This window comes from Haliotis cracherodii, unplaced genomic scaffold, assembly GCF_022045235.1.
Source record: "Haliotis cracherodii isolate W230 unplaced genomic scaffold, xgHalCrac1.p SCAF_8, whole genome shotgun sequence".
NCBI lineage: Eukaryota > Metazoa > Mollusca > Gastropoda > Lepetellida > Haliotidae > Haliotis > Haliotis cracherodii.
Genome location: NW_027266341.1, coordinates 61,553,250 through 61,570,406, shown reverse-complemented (window position 1 = coordinate 61,570,406; position 17,157 = coordinate 61,553,250). Strand labels below are relative to the sequence as shown.

At 39.1% G+C, this 17,157-nt stretch overlaps 1 protein-coding gene across 1 annotated transcript; it reads right to left on the bottom strand.

Moving 5' to 3' along the window:
* Positions 1-6,379: 6,379 nt before the first annotated feature.
* Positions 6,380-14,279, bottom strand: LOC139450028 (uncharacterized). Its single transcript, XM_071231655.1, has 4 exons — positions 14,120-14,279; positions 12,312-12,680; positions 10,000-10,263; positions 6,380-6,459 (listed from the first exon to the last, which is right to left on the bottom strand). The coding sequence occupies exons 1-4, from the start codon at positions 14,277-14,279 to the stop codon at positions 6,380-6,382; spliced, it is 873 nt and encodes a 290-aa protein (XP_071087756.1).
* Positions 14,280-17,157: the final 2,878 nt, after the last annotated feature.

Sequence of the window (17,157 nt, the reverse complement as noted above, 5' to 3'; positions counted from 1 at the left end):
GTGGATATGCGAATAAGATCAAATACAAAACAAATATATGGTATACCCATTGAGTAATGATTTCTTTGTGTACATAAATATCAACTGTTTATCAATATGCATCTATGAGATTAAGGCATCTGATACAGTAGCTATATTAAAACAATCATATATATATATACATGAATATACAATATCTGTGATTTATTATGCATGATTAATGCAATTAATTTTTAAATATGTTTATGTCTATGTATTCATATACGCATATGTGATATATTAAAAAAAGAGTTACGCGTTTAGTATATTCATATTTATCAAAATTTATAATATTTTGAACACCAGTACATACTATTTCATAAGTGTGCAATAAAAACATGTTTACGTTTATACCAATATATAACGGAATGTATAAATACTTTTACAAATAATTCCCATTGTTCAAATGTTGACTCCTGTATGTACATTACCCCACAGTGCATGTATTGTTAAGACAAACTCTGAACACACAGTAGTGATGTTTGGGGCTCTTCTATGCCCTACTATTTCATGTGTGTTTAGGGCGTATTGTCACCAATTTTACTCTATAAACACTGTAAACAAGTTTTACTATTTGTTTGGAATAAAGTTTTGAATGGACTGTATTTGTTTGTTTGTACAACCACGCTTTGTTTTTGTCACCAAGGGGCATTTTACTGCTTCAAACAGTGAAACAATTATTTATTGTTTTGCTTTAAATTAAGTTAAACCCTCATCAATGTGTATTGGTTGCCTGTTTGTTTGTTTGTTTAACGCCGCAATATTCCAGCTATATGATGGCAGTCTGTAGAAAATCGAGTCTGGACCTGACAATGTAGTGATTGACATCATGAGCATCGATCTACGCAATTGGGATACGATGACATGCATTAAGCACGTCAGTGAGCCAGACCACCCGATCCCGTTAGTCGCCTCTCACGACAAGCATAGTCACCTTTTACGGCAAGCATGAAGATCTATCCTACCCCGGATCTTCACCGGTAACATTGATTCGCGATAGTGCGACAATGATTCTTCTATGTACGACAGCTATATGTTGTCCGATGTTGAGGATAAAGTCATCGGTATCCCCCACGATGGCAAATACTGGTGTATACTTATATGAAACATGTTGCCATGGAAACTCAAATTAATTTTTAAAATCCCAAAGTATCAAAAGGCACCAGTTCACCACTAGATCAACCCATCTGTTCGGTGAAGTAATATTGTATGGATTTCAAGATCTGCTTCAAGTACTGCCGCCATTTTCAGTTAGTGGCAAAGTTATTGCCATGGAAACTCCAACACTTAATTTTCCAAAAATCCCCAAATGTCATTGGCACCAATTCACCACTAGTGCCAAGTTTTCTGAAGAAATATTGTTCAGTCTTCAAGATCTGCTTCGTAAACGAGCACTACCCCCATTTTCGGTCTAAGGCAAAATTGTTGCTATGGACACTCGAAAAATTAAAGTTCAGTCCCAAACATATAATGCGGGGGATAAGTTAGATTTTTAAAAATATCCCAAACTATCATTGTCACCGGTTCACCACTTGGCCTAATCTGGGTGCCGTGTTGAAGAAATATTTACTATTTTCGAGAGTGAGTGAGTGAGTATGGTTTTACGCCGCTTTTAGCTATATTCCAGCAATATCACAGCGGGGGACACCAGAAATGGGCTTCACACATTGTACCCATGTCGGGAATCAAACCTTGGTCTTCGGCGTGACGAGCTAACGCTTTGACCACTAGGCAACGACATCTTGCAGTTATTACCGTTGGGAAAATGGACACGTTTTACAATTTTTTAATCAAGGTACATGCTATATAATATGGATTGGAAACAGGGAAATAATAAATTAACAGACCACGTTCCAGCATCTTAAACCTGCCAAGGGTCAAATCAACAACGCACACCTGACGTAATGCGGAAGCAGTATCTCTCTGCTGGTCAGATAGAGTTAGGCGAACAAAACTAAAACGTTAATAAATTTACCAGTATCTATAGTTGTTTATCACTCACCCTTATCAAATCACATGTACCATGTATACATTCGTGGCATACTAGCAACTGTAAGCTGTTATTCTTGCTAAATTTCACTCATAAACACCTTTATCGTCAATACTTCGGTTAAACTAAATTACATAATTCTGCCCAGATAAAGTTGGCACAAACAACTAAGCAGTAAATAAAATTATGTGTAATAGCTAGAATAGGTATAAATACTTGCGATAGAGAGAGGTTCGAAATGTTGCTCTCTTGTACTAACTATGTTATTACCCCCGGCAATACCTGCAAGTTTATTTGATAGTTGAAAATGCCACACGTGTGTATATCTTAGATATACCAATTGTAGTGCTGCTGTTTATAGATTATGCCAATTCCGATAACCTTATTCTGTTGTCCTTCTGGAATATGTATTGTGGCTGAACTAGAATGTATAAGTTAGACTGTCGGCAATGCTATATTCAGTCATATGTAAACTGCTGTATTACGTTGTGTATATCTTGGAATATGTATCGTTAGTAATCATTCTCTATCACGTTCATCTGACGTTCTTCGCATATATGCACTTCTATAACTGATAGTAAACATTCTCTAATAATTGATTTTAAACTTTCTATTGTTTACTAATTATCATCTTCCCGAGGCAAGGGTGTTAACTGACTACAAAAGTCCAGTTTCCACCCTTGCCGAACTAGACTGGAATTTCTAGGCTCGATCGTAGCGCCACAAGTGGCTATTACGAATTATGCCCCTTCTGAGTCCCTCCTATTGACCAATCAGATTCCATCGCTCCTGTCACTTGCATTTGTTTCAAACCAAATGGAGGTGCCCAGTCAAGACGATCTGCTCGATAATTAAGATCTGTATTGTAATAAAACGGGTCATAGCCCGCGAAGTGCATCAAATCAACGTGAGCACCTTGATTAAATGCATGAAACAATTTACAAAATATCTGTACACATGCTTTGCAAATCCTGCATTCGACCGAAATCTACACTAGAAATCCATTTTGTTTACGAACCGGATGTCTTGTTCGTGAAGCGATTTTGATTGGCCTATGCACAGACTCGTTTGTCCAGCCAAAATGTAAATCCATAATTGCAGCCTAGTTCGACAAGGGCGGGAACTGGACTGTTAACTCCCTTTCATCTGGAAGATGACTGATTATATGTGAATTATGTGTCTGTCTGATAAACTGATTGTTTATTCTCTCTGTTGTTGTGGCGGTTGGTTGTGTACAGCACGTCTGCAAAACGAGCGGATTCCCCTACTTTGAAAGTTTTCATTCTTATGTAAGAGATACTTGTCAAGAGTTCGAAAATTGTCCCGTAAATTATTTGTTTACAGAGTTACGGGCCTTGATCCATGTTATTTCACTTGATGCATAGCGTCTGCAATGGGGACACGTTTTCTCCGAAACTACTGAAGTTAGCCTAAGAGTAACTTATCAAGAATGAGGTAATTTTCCAGAGAAGGGTCCTTTTAAATGTATAAATTTCACATTTAATCATTTTTTCTGATGACATAAAGTCACCCGAGTGCCGATTTCTTTTTGTAGCTTTATAGGTCTCTTTTTACAGTCTATATTCACTACTATATGAACAAACACAATTCTGACGTGCCCCATTGCGGGGGATAGTGTATGACATGGCCTTTCCTAAAAACAATAATATTTGTTGTATCAATATTTACATTTAATATACAAAACTGTTGCAACACATCGAGCTGGTTGTGTAGGCCAAAAAACTGATTAGGAAAACATATTTACATTATCCATATTAAAGGAATCACCAGTGCACAGATTGGACTCCTCAAAGGTGAGCGGAAGGTTGGTGTTCGATCCCCGGATGCGTCGTACCAAAATATGTTATCAGATGGTACTTGTTGTTACCCTGCCTGGCGCTCGGCATTAAGGGGCTAAAACAAGGACTCGTCGCCTCGGAGTCAGTATACTGTGTCTGAGTGGGGTATTCATGTTAAACTGCAGCATGGTATCTCAGTGGGCTAGCACTAAGAAATCGGCATTAGTCCGGACTTGTACAATCAGACACACACACACACACACACACACACACACACACACACACACACACACATCCATGCACGTGCAATGAGTGTAATAATCTTGCAATTCTTTTTGAATACATGCCTCAGACAAGAACAATGTCCGTTTCATTCAACGTTATACATCATCAAGCGTTTTAGGAGGAACATCGTTGATCACGTCGTCATCCGCTTGCTTGCCTGGCTTCGAGTCCATTATCTCGAGGCCATGTGATACGGCTGGGAATATGGCGGACTTACGTAAACCGTACTTTCGCACTCACCTCAAAGAGACAGGACGCAATCCGGTACAGTTGAAGAGAATACATTCTTAAAACAATGATTTATTCATACAAAGCAAATATAACAGAAGAGATAATATAACAGAATAACGGTTAAAACAATATTGTGGCATAGTCATGTTTATTCTTATGATCGTTTGTAGATTATTAATGTAACATAAGTGATGTTACTGATAATGATGGTTTTCCTTCAGCAGCACACATCGTCATCGTAACATCACCACCATCAGTGTGATCAGGTCACCCAAGTTCAAATAACTACGGAATGAAGAAAATGGAAATATCTTGAAGTGTTCTCAAAACTAAAAGCTATTTTGCAACGTCATGCTGTGGGTAATTTGGCGATGAGAATTCCGTTACGCTTTATGGGAATTGGGCATAGGTCGTGAGCTGCTTTCACTTCTACACACAGTCATGGTCACCCCGAGGATGTCTCGTGGATTATATATGGCCATACCATGAAGCAGAGAAACTTAGTTTAGCTAATGCAAACACTGCCTATCTGAAGACAGGCGTTGCGTTTTATTTCACACAGAAAGGTAAGTAAGCATTTGTTTCAAAGGTAACATGACGAAACGAATAATCACTGAAATGAATACGGAAATATCTCATATCACAAACCTTCAATGATGGGAACAATAGTTGAATCACATATAGCTGTATAATTCAGGAATGTCAAATATCACAAAATATCAATTATGGTAACACATAGCAAGCAATACGATCCACAAATGATTACAACATCAACAAGGGAAACATACAATATGATATTATGTTATTAATTTATGGTAAAAAAACCCAATTATTTCATGAATGAATTATGAGAAAAAGCTCATTCAAAAGGAAGCACAAAAATAACCGTCTCTCCATCATACCATCTCACCATTACTTTATAATCTCATTTGTATTACCCATTCGTCATAAAATCATAAAAACAGGTATTAGAACGATCGCAAAACGGACGACTTCAAACGTAACTTATTTTTACAGTTATGAAATACAAATGAGCTTCGTCCTTCTGTTGTAAAGAGGATGAAGGTAACGATACATAGATAGATGCTACAGATGTATTGCATTAACGCGATCGTTGTATGTCTCGCAGATAACGGGCCACTGAACCCAATACGGGTGTCCAGATGGAGATGATTCATCAGTTATCCGCAGCTAGAACAACAGATAGATGACTTTCAAGCCAGACAACTAACCAACTTATAAGCCAGATATCTAGCCGACACATAGCCAGATATCTAGCCGACACATTGCCAGATATCTAGCCGACACATAGCCAGATATCTAGCCGACACATTGCCAGATATCTAGCCGACACATAGCCAGATATCTAGCCGACACATAGCCAGATATCTAGCCGACACATAGCCAGATATCTAGCCGACACATAGCCAGATATCTAGCCGACACATTGCCAGATATCTAGCCGACACATAGCCAGATATCTAGCCGTCACATAGCCAGATATCTAGCCGACACATTGCCAGATATCTAGCCGACACATAGCCAGATATCTAGCCGACACATAGCCAGATATCTAGCCGACACATAAGCCAGATATCTAGCTGACATAAAGCCAGATATCTAACCGTTCCTTGTAATCTATACAGACCCTGGCGTGACGCCGCAAATCTCTTAATCAGGCGCTAAGACAAACTCGAATCTGATGCTATTAAACAACCTTACAAACAAACACAAGAAGTGACTTTATCGAAAACATATTATATCATATAAAAAATCATATAAAGAGTAACGTGAAAACAAGCAAAGTTACAATAACGCTTGATGGTTTTGACCAGAATCTTTAAGGAATAGTTTTATAACATGGTAACAGTTAAGACAATTACGACATATGAAGACATTGGTTCCTAACCAAGGTAGTTCTGGCATGACTTCAAGTGATCATGGTGTCTTGAGCATGTAGACACGTCGAAATGTGACGCACCCAGGACATTATATTGGGATGCTTCACAAAATAAATACTTAATTGCTAAGAAAACATCTTCAGAATCTTCACACTCTACCCACCATGCCTAGTGTAGATTTCCCGGACCCGACGACGACGTCGAGCAACACGCAGCATGTCGTCACCGTAGCCACCTATTAAACAAACACAAAATACACAATTTATTAGTAGCCAACATTTTTCCCCCCAAATGACGCTGTTACCCCAAACTGACAACACTGCAGATATTAAATAAATCAAGTGTAGCACATAGCTCTTGCATAGACTACTGGCGTAAACTTGTTAAAAAAAAGAAGGAATACTTTTCAGTTTTACTAAAACCAAACTTCATTTTTACGTCGCACTTTCTTTCATCCTTCTGTTTAAGCATCGTAAATATTGAATTGAGAATAAAAATGTAACCAAGGCAACAACAAATTGATTTTTATAATGAGTAAAACACGCGGTTATTTCTGTGTTATCTTTTTAAACAGATGTATTCATATTACACATTTAATTGTTGTTTAATCCAGCTGATATATGCTTTTATTATATACGTATGAATGAAATACTGGAATTTATCAGTGACGATAGATCAAGTTATCAGTCACTAGTGACTGATATAAACAAGGTACCGGAACTACTTTCTCCTGAATCAAAACATTAAAGAGTTATCCATTTTAAACATGAATGTTTAATTATGACAAACAAAAATGTCCACGGAACTTAATACTCGATATGAAATAAATATATTTCGCATAACTTATATTACCAGTGCTAGTTTTATTCACGAACTATATTCTTTTCGCAAAAACCCTTTATACGGCGGTGGTAAAGGGGCGACAGGGAGAACTTAGTAATTTATCAGACACTGTTTTCGAAAAAATATAAAAATTGCAAGTAATAAAAATAAAACATGTATATAATAAATAGAAAATTCAATGTGTTTTCTCAAATACCACTTTTATCTCATCTCGTGAAAATATTAGACTCTTCACTCGATGAGATAAACGTGGTATTTGAGAAACACATTAAATATCCTCTATATATTTAAAGTCCAGACATGTATTGAACAACGTAATACGTAGCGTTTCCACTGCATCTCTTCACGATAGATTATGTTTTAAAGTAACCAGGTGTAGTGATTAGAATGTTCAGTGTAACAGTGAATGAGAGACTTTTGCTTTCACACCACTATAATGGCGTGTCAGTTTTTAACGTGGGAAGAAAGCCCGAAGTCATGCAGGTCTCAGACGTTTACCAGTTCGATGAAACCCACGAGCACGGGTATGGTGCTGACAAACCTAGAAACATAATCGGGGCGTATCGGTACTCAAACCCACAATAAAAGGTTTCTGGCATACACTCGGCGCTTTAAACGACTGGGCCACCCGTGCCACGTAATTTAACCGTGAATATGCAGCTTCAAATTATTATCAGACGGCATCCTCGACGAGCCACTACGCCATGTTCCTATTAGTGATATTGTCGTTGGGTAATGGTGGTGTTTTAGTTTTAACAGCGATGTCGGTCGACAGAAGGCATATTTGCGCCCAACTCATCCAAAAAACCAAAATCGTTTAAATAACATAAAGAAGACGGCATCACAATTATGATTAGTTTGGATACACGCATACATTACACCATCTTCCCGAGGCAAAAGAGTTCACTGAGTATAAAAGTCCAGTTTCCACCCTTGCCGAACTAGACTGGAATTCCCAGGCTCGATCGTAGCGCCACCAGTGGCGGTTACGAGTTAAATCACTTCTATGCCTCTCCTATGGACCAATCAGATTCCACCTCTCGTATCACTTGCATTTGCTTAAAAAGTGAAGACGATCTGATGGACAATCAAGATCTCTATTGTGAGAAAACGGGTCTTACATCGCGAACTGCATCAAATCAAGTGAGCACCTTGATTAAAAACTTGAATAGATTTGGAAAATATCTGTTGACAACGAGTTGGTGGTGCACATGCTGTGCAAATCCTGCAATCTACCGAAATCTGCATCAGTTAACGAACCGGATTTTGATTCTGTTGCGCGATTTTGATTGGACTATGCATAGGCTCGTTAGTCCAGCCAAAATCTAACTCCATAATACCAGCCTAGTTCGGCAAGGGTGGAAACTGGACTTTTATAGTCAGTTAACTTCATTGCCTCGGGAAGATGACATTACACGTGAAAATGAAGGATATGGAAAAGAAAAGAATAACCTCTGCCCCATGACATGGATTAAAACCTGAGCAGACACTTTCATTTTTGAAACATGAAAAAGTCGTTCAAAAAAAGAGGAGAAGGTCAACATGAGATATGGTTAAAATTAATTAAATTCACAGAACCAAATATGCTTAAGCCACCCGAGAGTCTGTCTACATTATACCATATTTTTCAGATGACGAGACAAAATCTAATAGTGCCCGCTGCGCCGAGCCGGAATGTGAGTAGGTATGTTATGAGTTACTTCCCTTGTTTGCGTTCGCTCTGAAACAGTATGTTACGTCAGTATCTTTATATTAAAATGCATTTAATGATTTGTTAAATAGACATAAATAAACCAACGAGCTTTAACCCTATTACTGAAAATGCATGTAAAAAATTGTTTAAACACATGGTCATTACATATTTAACCTATGAACACACATTGCCGTTTAGAAAGTGGTCAACTGTAACAAATGTTATATTTGGGATAACACTTTCTTAGTAAAGATTCTACTACTTATTTGGGTTTAAGTCCCACCCTAGATTCGAACCCACACTGCCAGCCCCTAACAGCCTGCACACAAAGTCAGCAATCTAACTCACACAGCCACCGAGGCCCCCACAACATGAAGTCCGACAACTGGTAGTCTAGATCACGTACTTTGTGTACCCCTCTGACAAGTGTAAATTGGCACGGCTCCCATGGCAGATAGCTATGAAAACACAATGCCATTTAGAAAGTGGTCATATGTAACAAATGTTATATCATATATCAACCAACATAAGTACTAGCTTCTTTACTAAGTAAGTGTTATCCCAAATATAACATTTGTTACAAATGTAGTTGTTATTGTAGGTTCATCCTTGTAAAATTTAACATTGTTTAACTAAAATCCGGACCAGTGTCGTGGGCTTACACACAGATGGTACCTACGTTTTAAAGCACACGTTTTAAAACGATACCCGTGTTTACTCTCGTTCAGGTAACCAAGAAACACCATTTAAACCCAGAACTTCGTTCAATAGTTTCCCACATTAGGCTTTACAAGATTATGGTTTATGTAGTTTTTCCCAATATAATATTCTAACAACATGTAGAATTTGGAGCTTCAACACCAAAAATAAACCCAAACAAGTTATCGGAAAAATCGAATAACAAATAAATAATTTGTTACTAATAACATCCTGTTGGCATAAAACATGTCTTGTCATGCCGCTGAAACGAACCGTGTCCTCGGCGCACATGTGTCGTGAAATGATGCGAATTTGTCCGATAACTGTTACTGGATCTGAGTTTGTTTCCAGACAAGTAAACAAATATGTCGCAAGACCATTACCCCGTTCATAAAAAAAAACCTGAGAAACACTTCTATTCAAACACGATACCTCGGGTAAGGTGGAAATTAATAATTTGTGTGTATAGTTATTAAACTGTGATTCCACTACATACAATTCAGGGGAGACAACTCTGTCAAGTCAATTATGAATACTCACGCTCTCGGTCGCCGATGAATGACACTCGCACCACCTGGAGGTTCAAATAATCCCGCCAGTTGACCTTTAAACTTTTTGGGATGCTTTGTATCTGGCCCAGCACAGAGTCGTACAGAATATTAAATTTGGACAGCTTGAAGGCGATTGGCCAGCGAATATCTTGCCGAAAGTCGACGATGACACCGTTGTACATCAATCTGAAGAAGATGTCTTGGCTGTAGATGACCTCAGTTACCAGATACAGGTCCTCGACGTTGAACCCAACTGAAAAAAAGGTAGAGCGTGTTCATAGCTAGCCTCATTTCTTGTCAAAAGGGCCATGGGAGGCCGACCGCCTCCGTGGTCTAGTGGTAGAGCGTCCGCCCGGAGAGCGGAAAGTCCGGAGTTTGATCCCCGGCCGCGTCATACCAAAAGACGTTAAAATATGGTATTTGTTGTTACCCTGTCTGGCGCTCGGCATTAAGGGGCTAAAACAAGGACTGGTCGGCTCGGAGTCAGTATACTGTGTCTGAGAGGGGTATTCATGTTAAACTGCGGCATGGTATCTCAGTGAGCTAGCACTATAAATCGTCATCAGTCCGGACTAGTACAAGCAGCCACACAAACACACACACGTACATTTCACCTCACCTCACCATGGGAGGCCAGTGCTCTAATGCGTTGTAATTTGTTGTACACGTGTGTTCCACTCATCAGTGCCAGGATGCGCTACTCCTGGGTTCGACTTGGTAATCATCCTTGGTTTCTCAGCACCTTAACCGAACTAGTTTTAAAAGTGGAAAGCACCTTAGACCTTCGTCATTCCGAATTTTCCTCACTATACAACCACGCCGTGCTAATACTGATGTATACTGATGAAAGCAGCGTTATTCTCAACTCGCTCACTCAACTGGTTGGGGAGCGCCTCCGTGGTCTAATGATAGAGCGTCTGTCGGAGAGCGAAAGGTCCGGGGTTCGATCCCGGCCGCGTCATACCAAAAGACGTTTAAAGATGGTACTTGTTGTTTCCCTGCCTAGGGCTGGGCATTAAGGGGCTTAAACAAGGACTTCGGCTCGGAGTCAGTATATTGGGTCTGAGTGGGGTATTCATGTTAAACTGCGGCATGGCAAGTAGGCATCAGTCTAGTTCAGGCACAAACAGTGCTATCATCTAGTCTAGTTCAGGCACAAACAGTGCTATCATCTTAGTCATGTTGATTAGGCCCGTGAAGACGCCGGGGTAGAATAGGTCTTCAGCAACCCATACTTGCCGTAAAAGGTGACTATGCTTGTCGTAAAAGGCGACTAACGGGATCGAGTGGTCAGCCTCGCTGACTTGGTTGATACATGTCATCGATCCCTATTGTGTGGATATTGATCATGATATTAAACACTGAATTGTCTGGTCCAGACTCGATTATTTACAGACCGCCGTCATATAGATGGAATATTGCTGAGTGCGGCGTTAAACAACAAACCAACCAAAACCAACCAAGTCATGTTGATTAACTCTATTTCACCTCACCCCACCTTTGGGATCAGGGTAGGATAGTTATGTAAATAAGAACATGGAAACTATTGTGGCAGTTATTTTGTCAAAAGGAGGAAAAGATTACTTGTATGACTAATTTGCGTGAAAACAGTGAAAATCAGATGTTTTTTAATTGTTTTTTTTTAATTATTTTAAAAGGACTTTTTGACACGAAATATGCCGTCTTGCTTCATCCAGAAATTTTAAAATAGTTTTGATTAGAAAGATGTTTCTTGAATAACATTTTAGAAATCAAATTTTCCAATTGTTCCATAGATCTGTGTGGTTATTGCTCTTTATATAGTCGGACACGAATGCCACGGTCTTCTGAGGCGCTACAATTCACTAAGCAGAGTTGCGTCCCTTTAATGTGTCAGAGCCCATGCACGCAGGCCCGATTCCAAGATTCGTCCTGCCTTTGTTATTATTAGGTTTGTCAGCACAGAGACCATATACCGATCGGTATATCGTCTCCGGTCAGCACCACACATCCACTCGTGTTTTCCCAAAGTGGTAGACGTCTAAGACAGGATCGCTTACCTTAAGCTGACACGGTGTGATGTAACTGATTCCCATATTCACCACCACTATGACTTGTCTTGTTTTGTGCAAGGCATTAGCTCTCCGGAAATGACCGCTACCGCCATTTTTCAGTCAAAATCGTTGCAATGGAAACTCGAAAAATGTTTTTTTTAAAACCCCAAACTAACAAAAGGCACCACTTTACCACTCGACCTATCTATGTGCCAAGTTTGGTGAAGATCAATGTGACATTTAACACAGCCATGTGTACAGAACTTACATGCATCACACGCAAAGAGATCTATGATGGTGCCTTTCACCATCTCGATACGATCCAGCACCTGTCTCTTGCAGTTTTCAAAAGTAAGGAACACCCGCTTGCTGGCCTGCAGGGATGTGTCCTTGCCGGTGTAGGTCCCGTGACTCACCCTCAAGGACACATTAGTGGCTCTCTTCATTGCAGACGACACTTCGGAGGAAATATCCTCTGGGCACACCAGGATGTCCTCAAGCATACACACTGGCCGAGCCTTGGGGGGCTGCAGCAGGAATCTTTCCTTCAGCGATCTGTCCTTCAGGAGAATAACAGCCCCGAGGTCGTAGCGAGGGCCATCTCCAATATTCTTGACAGCCGTGAAATCACACTTCGCTAAAATACAAACAAGAAGGTTATAACAGGGCTTAGCTTCAAAGGTGATGTCATGAATGAGGTTGGGAACATACAGTTGAAATCCTTTACCTGGAAGGGCGAGAAGGGCCCGCCCGTTTCACAACCCAATCGTATCACTTCTGTCGTACCTCATACTGTGACCTAGTTGCCCTGTCATATCTTGGTGAAATGGGCCCTGATGGTGAAGCCTCGACGAGACGGCATTATTTTTCAAGATATCTTCTCAATCGTTGGAATGAAGTATATTACATTTATAAACAACTAAAGGTGCTAAAGGTGCATCACATATTTTGAAATACATATGAATGTAAATCAACTTTGTTAAATACAACGGTTTTATACAGGCAATACTCCCAACAATTGACGAAGACATTTGAGAGGAAATTAACATCCCTAAAATTGCATCACTAAATCACTGCAGCATCACCGAAAGAGAAGAATGGAAACCTTTAACATTAACAGTCTCCGTGCACAGCCTGGATATGGTTCCAGTATATAAAACAATTAAGTATGTATTTATTTACTAAAAACTGTGTTTTTCTAAAATACAGATTGTTGATTGTGAAAACTGTAGCATTTGTAAACTTGTAACCTCAAACACTTGTTTGGTAATGTAATGTTACCTTTGAAATCAGTTTCGAAACTTGCTTCCTGCAACTGTATACGATTAAACTTATCCATGGAAGAAGTTATTCATGCTTTTAAAGAAAGTTTCATAGATCCACTAAATGTTTACGATTTCACAGAAAAAAGAGGTATCTATAGGAAAGAGCAAAGAAAAAGGTTTCAGTTGTAAATCTTCGAAAGAAACGGTTCACATTTTATGATCATGCAACAAAACTTACGCAACCAACTCAAATATTCATAACTTAAAATAACAGAATGATATCAAAAAAATATAATTAGTGCAAACACAGGTTTCATTGACACAAGATAATACTGTATATACATCTATATCTGACAAGTTAACAGATTGTTTATTGTTTCTGTAAGGGGCATTTTTGTAAAACATCTACGTATATTTTTATCTCAAAATCATGAATGTTGTCAGTCTTGAAATTGTAATTCTATTTGACCCCCACCCCCACCAAAATAAATAAACACAAAAATAAGAACAATCTAATAAGCTTCCGTATTACAAATTGAAAATAACTTTAAAACAGATCTGACAAAAATATCCGATGCTATAAACCAGAATAATATTTTTTTCTTTCATCTCAGGATTGTTATCTTTATCTTAATGAAAATATTATTAATGGTATATTTACTTTGAACAGCTACGCCAAACGTCAAAGCACCATAAAATCGTATTACTCTCAAACATTCAAAAACATTATTATAAGGATGTATAAAAACGACAAAGGATAACTCCCATTGTTTCTGTTTCCCAATCACCCCTGACAAACATACAGACGTACCTCCACCATAGAGAATGATGTCGTTGACGATGTATTGTGCTATACATGACCAGGCCTGTTTTACAGAATATGAATTGATCTGTCTCACAAATTTTGAAGGAATCTGCTTCACAATTTGTTGAGGCATTGTAACATCCACTGATCCGCAACAATATGTCATCGGGCGACACAGACAATATGCATGACGTCATAGAAGGTAGCTGTGACGTCATCGACAAGACACTTCCAGATTCAGGTCTGACACTTTGTAACTCTGTTCACGTCTATATGCTACACATTACTACCATGTGAATGTGATAGTGACTAATTACTTATACATACATAGGAACTTAATTTATTCTAGCTAGGAAAAGCATTCATAAATGTTAAATTATATTAAGAAATAACTTATTTTCCGAAATATGAACATTATGAAAAAGATGGTGATTTTAAACATAGTACTTGTTTGGTTGGTGGTTAACGCCGCATCCAGCAATATTCCAGCTCTATGGCGGCCATAGGATACACTATACATGTTTATATAAAATTAGGCGGTTTATTTTCATGGGCCACGTTCCGTCAATTTCGTTGAATTAACTGTAACAAGCTTTGAAATCACTCATTTTTTTCAAAAGAAAAAAACACCTATTGTTTTCCGGCGACGCCCCTTTTGCTGTTTGTGAAATAGTGCTGGGATTGGGTGTTCACAACAAAGGAATATTGTGTCTTCGTATACACCGTGTACCTCGACGTGTGAACGTTACTTGTGCTGCCAGCCACTGGTATTCTCGTCCTGACTCGATTGTTCATAGGCCAACTCGAAAGAGCTAGGGTAGTGTTAACTTTCATGATGAATTCAGAGTGAGTGAGTGAGTATGTTTTTACACCGGTTTTAGCAATATTCCAGCAATATCACGACGGGGGACACCAGAAATGGGCTTCACACGTTGTACCCATCTGGGGAATCAAACCCGGGTACTCGGCGTGACGAGCCAACACTTTAACCACTAGACTACCCCACCGCCCCTGTTGTATTCAGACATGTCTCGCTCCTATATTTGGTTTTGAGGAAATAGACATTCGGCGACGTGTTCGAATAAATATATATTTCTCTTAGTCTTTGTGAAATTATTTGCTAAAAGCTAAAAAACATATTTTTTGGCTTTAATGGTGCGGTGAGATGGGGTTTAATGTCCAAGATTATTTCCTTAATATAGAGCATACGCGTGCGTGTGTGTGTGTGTGTGTGTGTGTGTGTGTGTGTGTGTGTGTGTGTGTGTGTGTGTCTGATTGTACTAATCCGGACTAATGCCAATTTATAGTGCTCACTGAGATACCAAGATCCAGTTAACAATAATAATTCCCCACACATATACTGACTTCGAGCCGACCAGTCCTTGTTTAAGCCCCTTATGCCGAGCGTCAGACAGGATAACAACAAGTACCATCTTTTAACGTCTTTTGGTATGTTGCGGCCGGGGATCGAACCCCGGACCTTCCGCTCTCCGGGCGGACACTCACCACTAGACCACGGTCTGTTTTAAAGACGAGCCTGCTAATGATTTTAAAATAATTTAAACAATCAGTGTATGATTATTTATTCTAACATATCTCTTTTTTGACAAGAAAACCTAAAAAAAAGAAACCTTTCGCATCCTGCAATTTGTACAGATTGCTCATGAAAATTCGTACATCAATAATTATAATTGATCTAAGTTAAACGTAAAACAAACGTATACAAAAACAACCCCTTAAGAATTATATACAAACACATAGTTCCCAGCACCGTTCCCTATACATGTATGTCCTCGTTTCTTGTTAAATATCCATGAACATTTATTACACGCCCCCTCGCGAATATCAGGAGCAGGTAACTCAGGATATGGAATGCGGCCTAGCAGGCACTCCGTGTCCCAACTGCCAGCAATAGAAACATTTAACGTCAACACCATATGAAAGGGTGGTCATTGCCAAGTTTATTGTTTAATCATATATAACGGCAATGTAAGAGGAAATACAATACCCACCAAACAGGACGTGGGTTAGTGTCCAGCATAGAACAACACCCATGCCTGTTCCGCTATAAGATATAAACATGACAGTATGCAAACTTCAAAATGACGTTTCTATGTAATCAGACAATATGAATACAATGTCATCTTACCCGAGTTATTCAGTTTGGTAACATTTTATTCATGAATACGGACCAAGTATTGTAACATTTTAAGAGTATTATTCAAAGTTTGATGGTGTACTTTTCGTGATATTGTGTAAGGATGTTTGTTTGTTTGTTGTTCTACGCCGCACTCAGCAATATTCCAGCTATATGACGGCCAGACAATCCAGTGATTGACATCATGAGCATCGGTCCACGCAATTGGGATACGATGACATGCATCAAGCCGCATGACCGGATCCCGTTTGTCGCCTCTTACAACAAGCATAGTCGCCTTTTACGGCAAGCACGTGTTGGTGAAGACCTATTCTACCCCGGATCTTCACGGGTCTTGTGGAAGGAAGAGCGATTTGAAAGACTTTCGTGCCAATTAGAAAGTGACCCTGTCATTGTATAATTATTTTTTTTGAAGCAATTTAAACGTTATTTCTGTGGAATGAATTTCATACACAAAATTCCTGGGAATACGTTACATTTATACGCGAAATGATGACGTACACAAAGGTTACCATTGTCTAGAAATTTGGGCAAAAAGGATGGTTTCCCCCCTTACATTACAGGGAGGCATTGGGCTTTATAAACTCTATAACTTAAAAAAACAAAAACAAAAAACACACAAAACAACAACAAAAAACACTGGAAGGGGATATAAAAAGGGAGCTTGGTAAAATGCGCAGTGATATATTCAACGTGCCTTTGCTCTTTCCCGACTATGTGCCGTGCAGTAAACTTGTAGTGTTTTTTGTGTGGTGTAGAACCTGTTCGTTTGGTGTTTAATGCCGCCTACAGCAAAATTCCAGCACTATGACGGCCATAGGATACAATACATGTATAGAATTAGTACAAGGCAAAATAACGCCTGGTTTTTTCTCTTTGATTTTGT